The following is a 12,003-nucleotide window of genomic DNA, read 5'->3' as shown; positions in this document are numbered from 1 at the left end:
GAGGAACTCAAGTGGATTATGCTGCTGACACTTGTGGTCTGCATTGATCTCAGAGTTTTGCTTTTTTTGTTTTAAATAGAAGAGCTGTAATATTTGTTTGTATTTCATTCTTTTGTTTGTTTTTCAGATACTATCGATTGATTGATAACGGCTTTTTGTGTGAAGGGCCGTTCTGTGCCCTTAGGGTATTCGGCGGCATGCCTGCAACCTCCGTCCTTGCTGCCAGTACTCCCCCAAATACACACACATAGACACACACACTTGAGACAGTCAAAACATCTTCAGACACTGCCACACGTCCCCTGGAGCAAATCATCCCTGTTGAAATCTCTGCATTAAAGAAATAGGAAATTTGACCCCAGCTCATATGACAGAAAAAATTAACTCTATGTAGAGCATATATTTAAATCTAAAGGTAATCTATAAAGCATTTAGAAGATAATGTAAAACTGTAGGCTGTGGGCCTAAGGTGATGCACCCCTGTTCTTGTTAATAAAGCTTTATTGACACACGGTCACACCCGTTAACTTATGATTCTCTACAGCTTCTCTCCTGCTACAATGGCAGGGCTGAGCGGTAGCTTCACAGCTACGGACCCTCAAAACCCGAACCATGTACTATCTGTTCCTTCACAGAGAAACTTTGCTGACCCCTGTGATAGAAGAGTATTTTCATGAACTAGGGTAAAGAAATATTGCTTTAAAATAGAAAATAAAACAAAATGCTCTCATGATAAAGAAAAATATTTAAAAATTGGGCTGCATTAAAATTAAGAACTTCAAGAAAACAAAGTTGGAGGAAGCTACCCGACTTCAAGTCTTGCTATGAAGCTCCAGCGGTCAGTACAGCCTGGTGTTGCCAAAAGAATAAATAAACAAAGAGATAAATGAACAGAACAGAGAGCCCAGAAACAGACCCACAAAAATAGTCGCCTGATCTTCAACAAAGGATCAAAGGTAACACAATGGAGCAAAGACAGTCTCCTCACAAAGAAGGCTGGAACACCTGGACTCCACGTGCAAATAAACGAGTCTAGACACAGACCTCACACCCTTCACAAAGTCAACTCAAAATGGATCACAGATCTAAAGTAAGACACAAAACTATAAAACTAGAAGACGGCACAGGAGAAAATCTAAATGGCCTTGGCTTTGGGATAACCTTTTAGATACAACACCAAAGGCAAAATCCATGAAAGAAATAATGGATAAGTTGGGCTTCATTAAAATGAAAACTTTCTGCTCCGCAAAGACACCATCAAGGGGATGAAAAAACAAGCCACAGATGAAGAAGAAATTTGCAGAAGACATATCTGATGAAGCACTGTTACCCCAAATATACAAAGAACTCTTAAAACTCAACTATAAGAAAATAAACAACCTAATTAAAAAATGGATCAAAGACCTTAACAGACACCTTGCCAAAGATACACAGATAGCAAATAAGCACATGAAAACGGGCTCATATGTCATATGTCATCAGGGCGAACGCAAATTAAAACAATAGTAAGATGCCACGGCACACCTATTAGAACAGCCAGAATCCTGAACACAGACAACACCAAGTGCTGGTGAGGACGTGGGACGGCAGGAACTCTCAGCACTGCTGGTGGGAACGCAGGATGGTGTAGCCACCATGGGAGACAGTTTCTTACAAAACTAAACATACTCTCGCCACGTGATCCAGCAATCGTGCTCCAGGGTACTTCCCCAAAGGCACTGAAAACTAATGTCCACATAAAAATGTACACACAAGTGTTTATAGCAACTTTATTCATAATTACCAAAGCTTGGAAGCAACTAAGATGCCCTTCAGTAGGTGAATGGATAAACAAACTGTGTTACACTCAGACGACGGACCATTCGTCAGTGATAAAAAGAATGAGCTATCCCGTCATGGAAAGACGTAGAAGAAACTTAAATGCACATTTGCTCAGTGAAAGAAGCCAATCTGGAAAGGCTACGTAGTGTGTGATTCCAGCTATGTGACACTCTGGCAAAGACAAAACTATGGAGCTAGTACGATAGAAAGACCAGCGGTTAACGAGGGTTAGGGGAGGAGGCATGAGAGTGCGGAGCATGGGGGGTTTTTAGGGCAGTGAAGGTGCTCCACGTGAGACGGTAATGGAGGACACGGGACGGTAAACATTTGTCCAGATCCACACAATGTACAACACTGAGTGACCCCGAATAGAGCCGACGGACTCTGGGTGACGGGGACGGATGGTAACGGCCGGCCCCTCGGGTGGGGGATGGTGATGGTGGGGGAGGCTGCGCCTGCGTGGGGCAGGGGCCTGTGGGAACTCTGTGGCCCTTCCTCTCCATTTTGCTGTGAATCTAAACCTGCTATAAAAAATAAAGTCTATTAAAAATAAACAAGCATATCCGTCAGTAGATACATCAAGAACATCTGTTCACCGAGGTACCATAAAGAGGGTGACGAGACCAGCTCCGAACAGAAGATACTGGGAACCACGTGAACCCGCTAACGTGGGCTAGCCCAGAAGGGAGAATGAGTTCTTCCTGCAAATCAGTGAGAGAAAGTAACGACCCAACAGAAGAACGGGCAGAAGACCAGGCGGGTGCTGCACAGAACAGGAAACAGCAGCGGTCAGTTTGTCCGTCCAAAGGGCCCTGCTTCATTAACAAGGAGGAAATGGGGTCACAGACACCACGAGAAGAAACTTACAAGGAGTGTCCCCCGCACCCACAGCTGTGGAAGGTTCCCAGATTGCGCAGGACCAGATCGCGCAGGATGGCGCAGGACCAGATCTCGGTGGGTCAGGACGCCAGGTCCGCAGCTGAGACTGCGCTGGGCCAACCCCACGGACGCTGGCCGGGCGTCGTCCTCCAAAGTCAAGGTCTGCCATGTGCCCCAAATCCAAGCCAGGGGCCCCGCATACACACAGGGACCCCGAGGTCAGCCGAGGCCTGCCCACAGCCAAAGGGGCAGTCACGGGTCCTGGGCTCGGCGGCAGAACCCCACACGTGCATCTCACAGGCAGGAAGCTCAGCGGAGGCTGGGCACCTGTCCCTGCAGAGGACAGAACAGCGGGGGAGTGGGCCCCGGGCGGAGGGAAGGCCAGCCCCGGGGCCAGGTGACTGCCTCGCTTTGCAAAGAGTCACCACGTTACACCTCGGTCTCCAGCAGGCTTTCTGCAGGTGTATTAAATTTCATAACTAAAAAGTTTTAGCAAATGGGAAACGGAAGTAGGCATGTAATGGTGCCACCCACGAGCCGCTGGCAGCGCGAGGCCTGGCCCTGCTCCTGTCGTCTGGGCTGGACGACGCTCGGCTGGGCACGTCCCCTTCATCCCGGGGGCGCCTGTGCTCCCACCGGCTTTGTGTTCTCTCCCTACACCCAGAGGTGGCGGAATTGGATGCAGAAGGATTGAGAAGCCAGGAGTGGGGGGGGGGGGGGGGGGGCAGTGCGGCTGGCCGCAGGCTGCTCGGACCGGACCAGACTGCTGCTGAAGGTCGTGCTTGTTAACCAAGCGCGTACTATCGCCCGGCCCTGCCCCGAGTGCTTTTCCAACGAGATCCAGTAACATACCATAACGTTCACCCCCTAACAGTGTGCAGCTCAGCGGGTTTCAGCACCTTCACAGCGCTGTGCAACATCACCACTGTCAGTTCCAGAACATTCCACCACGGCAGCAGGGAGCCCTGTTCCCATCAGCAGCCTCCCTGACCCCCTCCGCCCAACCAGCCTCAGTCTGCGATTGAGGAAGAGGCGGGGCCGCTCAGCAGAGGGAGGGGCCAGGGGAGAGGCCCCACCAAGCCCCACCCCTTGGTGGTGCCCGTCAGAGCTGCAGGGCGGGGTCTCACACACGTCAGGACGCAGGCGGAGCCTGGCCGGGTTCTGCCGTGGGGAGGGCATGACAGAGAGGGGTCCCCAGGGAACGGCGCCCAGAGCACACTGAGGCCAGCGGACTTGGGGGGTCCTGGGGATGGGGGTGCCTGGAAGCCACCACCAGTCTGGGAATTGAATCGTTCACATTCTTTGTGGCTGGGCTGAGGGATAAAGACATTTTTGTGCGCAAGAGCAAAATTGTTGGCCTTGGAGTCTAACATTTTTTATCAACTCCCGGCACTCAGCGAGATGAAACGACCTGGCAGGGCAGACAGTCTGGGTTGGGCCACGCGGGTGTGGACGGTCCGGGGAAACCCTGAGGCCCTGCAGACCCCACCCTGGGTTGTGCTCGGAGGTCGAAGGTCATCCCGCGTCCAGGCCCGCGACCGGCTTCCCTGCCACTTGCTCCAAAGGCAGCCACGGGCCTGCTGGGACCGGGGGCTGCGGCTTCACTCCCTGCAGCCCGGAGCCAAGGTCCCTCCCCGCCCGGGCGCTCGTGGGTCCGGAGCCACCGAGGGGATCGACGTCTCGGACCACAGACCCCTGGCTCGGTTGGACGCTACGGTTCTTAAACTCTGGGCAGAAGAGGGACTTGCTGCAGGACCCCAGGCGGGTCAGTGGGCCGGGGTGCGGGTTGGGCGTGCAGTCGGCCCTTCGTGCCTGCTGGCCGCGTCTGGTTTCCCCTCCTTGGACCGAGCGGACAGCAGCCTCGAGCCCTGCCGTCACGTGAGGAAAGCGGAGGCCGGGCACCTCGAGCCTTTGCTGGACAAGGGGCTTCTGTCTCCAGGACGGCCCCGTCCCGGGGCTCGCATCTGAGTGCAGAAACCGTAGGGGGCGCCAGAGACGTGGAGGAAAGAGGATTTCCTCCTTGTTCCCGAGCACGGTCCAGCCTTGTGGAGGCAGGGGTTCTGGGCAAGCGTGGAGCCCCTCCCGCTGGTAGCTCCGAGCCGCGTGCCCACACGAGCAGCTCTGGGGCTCAGCCCCTACGCCCCGGTCAAGTCCCAGCCCCAGTTCCTTTCTCCTCTCCTGCTTTTGCCTGGTACGGTTTGCACTGGGTTAAACGCCCCCTACAGGGCAGGACGCCGAAGGCCCACGGAGCAGCAGCAGAGCCGGCACGGACACGGGGAGGGCACGTCCTTCCCCCGAGGCTCCAGCCCAGGGGCCGCAGAGGCTCCTGTGATCAGACAGCATCTCCACCTTGACCGACATTTCCAGGAGCAACAAAGGTGGAAAGAATAAAACAAGTGAAGGTGTTTCCATGCTGCGATAGGGGGGCTGACCTGGCTGCGGGCAGAGGGCAAAGCCCACGGTCAGAACCACGGCCCTGCTGCCAGAGGTCGTTCCCAAGCAACGCAGCTGCGGGCATTTCAATGTCACGTGTCTTTGCCCACTGAACCGAAAACACCAAGAACATAAAACCAAGGATCCACTGGAAAGTCACCCGGAGAAGGAAAAATCCCTCCTAGAGCCCATCAGACTAGGCTGAGGTTTCCCTGGCTGGAAGGGACGCTTGTCCATCCAATACTGTGCGGCTTGGCTCGTGTCATCTTTTGACGCATTCGGGGTGGGCATGCAGGGAAGGGCGGCCAGATGGGCAGGCGCTGGCCCCGACCAGGCCGGGCTGGGTGCCTCACACGCGGAACCCTAAGTGCCTGTAGGGTCCACGCAGGTGTCCCCAATAAATGTTGACAACATCTGTGCCAGTGAGCTCGCATCTCCCAACAGACGCCGCGAGGGAGAAACGGGACTGGCAGGACCTTATCGGATGCAGCAAAATGAACAGATGATGATGTGATGAGGCTGGGAAGAGGCAGGTGTGGCGTCGAGCGCCCACACAGGGAGCTCTTGGTGGAGTTCACCCGGATGGGCCTGAAGCCAGGCCCAGGCTTTGCCGCACCGGCAGGCAGGCTGGAAGCGGGGAGCCGGGATCTGGTCTCCCCCCACTCTGGTCCCTGATGGCTTGTGATCTGTGCGCTAATATCCTAACATGATTCTCAGCATAAGTAAACGTCTCAGTGACTCGTAAGTTCTTAGATTTTATGGAAAGTCCCTACATTGATACACATAACTTCTGTAAAGTAACGAGTTTGCCTCTTTGCCTTTGTGAGGAGGACCGCCTGTGTTGAGGCGGAGTGTGCAGGAGCTCGTCCCGTTACCCGGCTCCAGCTGCCGCCCGGGGGGCCCCTTCCTGCCCCTGCCTGACACCCAGGCCGCAGGGATGCCTGCTGGGCCTCTAGCAGAGCTGAGGTCTCGAGTGGGCTGTAGAGGGGCCTCCGGAGGAAAGAGATCATCCTCCTTATGCAAAACAAGACCCGTCTGGGTCTAACGAGCCTCAGAAGTAAGAACTGTCTTCCCTGTTCTCCGCACGATCCCGGCAGGGAGCACAGTCAGTCGCGTGAATTCTCCTTTCATACACCATTGTTTTACGTGACATTCAAACTAGGTTTCTTTGGTGAAAGATGGTCTCCCCGAGTCGCACAGCTGAGTGGGACTCGTCCTGCAAGAGCTGGCTTTGGGCACAGGGACACTGGTCCTGTGGTCACACTAGGCACCCCCCCAGGCCCCAAATGCCTGCCACTGTGACGGCGAAGCCCCGAAAGGGAGAGCTTAGCCGCAGAGGCTACCAAGCAAAGCCGTGAGGAACTGGGACCCAGACTAGTGAGTCTGGTGACGGGGCAGACAGGTGGAGGGACAGCAAGCCCGTTGGGTCAAAATCGAGCTAAAAGGGAGACAAAGGATGCTTCAAAAACTAACTTCACGCTGCTTCTCGGTGTGGCCACGGGCTGCATCTCAGCCAAAGGAATTACTCCTCCTAAATTCTGCTAGTTTTGTTATTTTTTACGATATGCCCAAAGCACGTCAAACAATTAGGGAGGATTGGCCACTTAAGAGTTTGACCTAAAATTCCAAATCGATGAGGAGTGACCTCGCTGTGCTCGTGGCTTTTGGAGCTGAAGTTCCGGGACAACAGGAGGTGGGGCCACGTCCTGGCCACGGAGGCCACAGAGGCCAGGGCTGCGCTGGGCCCATCGGATCAGGCCAGCCTGGAAACACTGGGCTTGCGAGCCCACGTTTAACAAAACACAGTCACATCTCGCTTTACAAATACTGCTTTTTTTTTACAAATTAAGGTCTGGGGCAGCCCTGTGCGAAGCAAGTCTGTTAGCACATTCTCCCAGGAGTGTATGCTCACTGCGTGTCTCTGTGTCACCTCTTCATAATTCTCATGATATTTCAGACTCTTTCATTATTATTATATTTGCATGGTGACTCGTGACCAGTGGTCTTTGATGTTACTCTTGTCACCGTTTTGGGTTTTTTTGTGTTTTTTTTTGCGGTACGCGGGCCTCTCACTGCTGTGGCCTCTCCCGTTGCAGAGCACAGGCTCTGGACCCGCAGGCTCAGCGGCCATGGCTCACGGGCCCAGCCGGTCCGCGGCACGTGGGATCTTCCCGGACCGGGGCACGAACCCGTGTCCCCCGCATCGGCAGGCGGACTCTCAACCACTGTGCCCCCAGGGAAGCCCCTACTGTTTTGGTATTTTTTAGGAATGAAGTGTTTTTACTTAAGGTCGTGGGTTGTTTCTTTAGCCATATGCTACTGGCAACAGACTGCAGGATGGTGTAAACATCGCTTTCATGTGCCGGGAAGCCAAGAATTCTGTGACTCCCCTCGTTGCGGTACTGGCGGGGGCGGGGGGCGCTGCAGGGACCGGAACAATCTGCATGCTCTGACCAGTGACCAGGTCCTTCCTGCCTCGTCTGTGACAAGTAGCCTTCCCTAGGCCAAGGGGCCAGACGCACCCACGCGTGTCCTCCTCTCTAAGGAGACGGTGCACATGCTCAGAACATGTAGTGAGAAGCGTTTCTGGATGTGAGGGCTGGGAGTGTTCTGTCTGTCGGACAGAATCGCGTTCCCCGCCGGGCGGCAGAGGGGGCCACGCCTTGCTTAGACTCAACCACTTGCCTCCCTCCCTCTCTCCTCCCTCCCTTCTCCCTTCCCCTCACCTCTCCTCCCTCCTGTCCCTCCTCCGCCATCTCTTTTCCCCAAACATCCACGACTGTAACTCTGTAACTCTGAGACAGACTCTGGTCTGTCTCTCGACCAGGATTTGATTGGCTCCAAGGCCACGCTCGCCTGCTTCCTCAGGTGTGTCTGGCAGTGGGCAGGTGCATGTGGGGCCCTGGTCGGTAGCCATTGGTCTGTTCTGGGCACGGCTTCACCCAGGCCGTGGCTGCTGGGCCAGAGGCCCCCCCCCCACAGGGGTCTCTCAGCAGAGAGGCTGCATCTTAGGGGCACCTGCTCTGCGGGCGGGGGCCCACACAGGGTGTCCCACAGAACAGACCAGGCTCCCTGGATTCTCCACGAAGGCTGACAGTCGGGGGCCTGGACACCGTACACAGGACACACGCAGCTGCGGGACGCGATTGGAACAGAGCACACGCAGACCTCAGACCACTCGCAGGCCTTGGAAACAGCACTTATATTTGAGCTGGGACAAGTTTTCACTCGAGTGCGTGGGGACCAGGAGTGCAGCGCTGAGGGTGGTGACCCTGCCCTCGCCGGGGACACACATATAAACACAAACACAGCGCGTCTCCTCGAAAGTGGTCCTCACACGGGGGCACCTGCCGCAGTCCCCTTGATCACAATAGTGCTAACGAATTAGGAGGAAAATGAAACTGTTTTGTAAGTGACGCCACCAGAGCAAGGCGGCTCCAGCGGGCATTTTAGCACGGCTTCGTGTGTGGCTTCACACAGGGTGAGGCGGCGTCAGCCACCAGGGCTCCCCGCCCGCCAGGGCAGGTCCAGCCTCTCCTTGCCCGGATGTGCCCAGGGAGGGGAGGGGGGCTCGGGCATCTCCAGGAGGTTGGCCACAGAAGCAGGGTTCGTAGAAGCTGCTCTGTTTTCTAACAAGCCAAAAACTAGTTTTCAGTCTCCACCCTCTGCATCACGGTGCGTAGGGGGGAGGTTTCTCCCCGGGGAGGAAGTGGGTGAGGGCGAAGATGGGGGGGGCATTCGGGGGGGGCCGGCAGCTGGAGCCGGGCTGGGACGGAGGCTGCACATCCTCGGACAGAGAGAGGTCGGAGCCAGGTGAGGCCGGGAAGCCACCAGGGGGCTGCAACCAAACAGAAAAAGCCTCCTCAGCTGACGGGAGCCCGGGGACATGCCCAGCACCACTGGCGCCCCTCAGAGCCCACCCTGGCCCGAACCCCCAGACCCAGGCCCTCCTGGTGGGAACCGCTCCCTGAACAGCGTGCATTCCCAGGGGGCCGCAGGGAGGCCCCGATTCAGCCCCACTGGGCCCCCTTCTCGCCTGTGGGCACATTGACATTCAGGTCTTGACATTCAGGAGGGTGGCTGGTGACATTCAGGAGGGTGGCTGGTGACCACCTGACACTGGGATGCACGGACGTGCAAACGCTGTCTAAGGAAGAGGCTGCCCAGCTCATCTGGGGCCCTGGGTTTACTCAACACTTCATATTTTACAGAAAAAGACAAGAACATCAACATTTTCCACATAGTGTGATGGTGAATTTTATGCATCAACTTGGCTAGACTACGGTGCCCAGATGTTTGCTCAAACTGTCTGGATGTCATTTTGAGGGTGTTTGGTAGCCGTGATGAACATGTAGACCAGCAGATCACCCTCTCTGGTGTGGGTGGGCCTCGTCCAATCAGTTGAAGAGGGAAAGACGGAGGTTCCCGAGGGAGAGGGAATTCTGCCTCCAGACTGACCAGACTCAAACTGCAAAATCTGTCTTCCTGGGACCTCTAGCCTGTGGACCGCACTGCAGATTCTGGGCTCTCTCCCTCTATATATCTATATCTGTATCATCTCTTCCTATAAATAGATCTCTACCTGTGTCTACTACATGCACACAGGCTATTGGTTCTGTTTCTCTGGAGAACCCACACTATAGATGCAAAAGGTGATTCTGCAAGGAGAATGTTGGGGCCACAGGCTTTAAACTAATAAAATTGCCAGTTTTCCTCCACCCGCCAACAACCTCTTAAATTTCTTTTTTTTTTTTTTTTTAACTTCTAGAGGTTAAAAACGCCTGCTTAAAATCAACATTAAATAAAGCAAGCGACCCCTTCTGTGATGGGACACAGGTGCGTGTGTGCAGGCTCTCGTCTTCGGGGGGGGGGGGCAGGTGGTTCCTTGCTCTCTGCTCAGCAGGTGTCCAGGGCCCAGGGATGCTGGCCTGCCTGCCCCTCCCCCTGGAGGAACCCCAGACCTCGGGCTTTGAGAGAGAATTTCCTCACAAGCCAGGGCTCTAGGGATCCAAGGGCCCTGGGCCCCTGCCCACCTCCATTGCTTTCTTTCTCTCAAACTCACACTTCTTTCTGACCTCAGGGGAGAAATGAAACCTCTAGAGAACATCCCTCAGATCTGCGGGTCCCCAGCTCCCACCAGGCATGTGTGTGGTCAGTTCTTTACCAGAAATGAGCAGCTGAGAGAACCAGGGAGTAAACCACACTGACCATGGAATAAACCAGTGGGAACCACAGAGGAGCCATCTGGAAATACGTGGCAAACCACCAGGAACCACAGAGAAAACCACCAGGAACCACAGAGCAAACCACCAGGAACCACGGAGCAAACCACCAGGAATCACGGAGTAAACCACCAGGAACCACAGAGCAAACCACCAGGAACCACGGAGCAAACCACCAGGAATCACGGAGTAAACCACCAGGAACCACAGAGCAAACCACCAGAGACCACAGAGAAAACCACCAGGAACCACGGAGTAAACCACCAGGAACCACAGAGCAAACCACCAGAGACCACAGAGAAAACCACCAGGAACCACGGAGCAAACCACCAGAGACCACAAAGAAAACTACCGGGAACCACGGAGTAAACCACCAGAGACCACAGAGAAAACCACCAGGAACCACGAAGCAAACCACCAGAGACCACAAAGAAAACCACCAGGAACCACGGAATAAACCACCAGGAACCACAGAGAAAACCACCACAGACCACAGAGAAAACCACCAGGAACCATGGAGTAAACCACCAGGAACCACAGAGCAAACCACCACAGACCACAGAGAAAACCACCAGGAACCACGGAGTAAACCACCAGGAACCACGGAGAAAACCACCAGGAACCACGGAGTAAACCACCAGGAACCACGGAGTAAACCACCACAGATCATAGAGCAAACCATCACAGACCACAGAGAAAACCACAAGGAACCACAGAGAAAACCACCAGGAACCACAGAGCAAACCACCAGGAACCACGGAGTAAACCACCAGGAACCACAGAGCAAACCACCAGGAACCACGGAGGAAACTAGCCTCTGTCCACACAGGCAATCCCATCGGGGAGCAGACAAAAAGCCTCTTAGTTACAGGGTGCGAGGTCCTTAGTTACAGGATGTGAGTTAATCCTTGGCGTGTCCTTGTTCCTGCACTTCCTGACCAGGTGGCCCTGGGAATAAGGAAGGTGGGTTTTCTTCGAAGGCGATTGTTCTTTTTTTTTTTTGGCGGTAGGCGGGCCTCTCACTGTCGTAGCCTCTCCCGTTGCGGAGCACAGGCTCCGGACGCGCAGGCTCAGCGGCCATGGCTCACGGGCCCAGCCGCTCCACGTCATGTGGGATCTTCCCGGACCGGGGCATGAACCCGTGTCCCCGGCATCGGCAGGCGGACTCTCAACCACTGCACCACCAGGGAAGCCCAAAGGCGATTGTTCGTTTGACCAGCTGCTCCAAACAGCCCCAAGAGCTGCTCACTCCCTCTATTATGCGGGAGTGTTTTCCGCTGCTAATGACTGGACAGGACGCTTGCAATATCCCTTTCCTCCTCCGATGGGAACAGAGTCAGAAACATCAATCTGTCGTTTCCCTCCTGACGAGACACATAGCATCATTGATTTGCCATCTCCTCGAGATCTGATTATTGCCGCGTGTGTAATTACGCTCCTGCATGTGCCGGTGATAACAGCTGATTAGGCCCTTGTAGAGGGAGCCCAGGCCTCCCTGGGAGGGAGAATTGGGAGCATCTGCTGTTTGTGACGAGCCAGAGGCCCGAAGGCGGATGAGGCTGGAGTACGACACCGGAAGAGAGCCATGTGTTCTCCAGCACCAGCGGTAAGGAGGGGAGACCGTGCCCGCACCCTGCAGCCCTGTCTC

At 55.1% G+C, this 12,003-nt stretch overlaps 1 protein-coding gene across 1 annotated transcript in view; it reads right to left on the bottom strand.

Moving 5' to 3' along the window:
* Positions 1-8,349: 8,349 nt before the first annotated feature.
* Positions 8,350-12,003, bottom strand: part of TMEM255B (transmembrane protein 255B) — a 33,447-nt gene continuing 29,793 nt past the window's right edge. Inside the window, exon 9 of the mRNA XM_059995520.1 lies at positions 8,350-8,971. Coding sequence (XP_059851503.1) covers positions 8,804-8,971 — 168 coding nt within the window. The 3' untranslated portion in view covers positions 8,350-8,803. The remainder of the gene's footprint in view (positions 8,972-12,003) is intronic.

The sequence above is a fragment of the Delphinus delphis genome, chromosome 18 (assembly GCF_949987515.2).
Source record: "Delphinus delphis chromosome 18, mDelDel1.2, whole genome shotgun sequence".
Classification (NCBI taxonomy): Eukaryota; Metazoa; Chordata; class Mammalia; order Artiodactyla; family Delphinidae; genus Delphinus; species Delphinus delphis.
The sequence above is the reverse complement of the archived record's forward strand: the minus strand, read 5'-3'. Positions and strand labels throughout refer to the sequence as shown.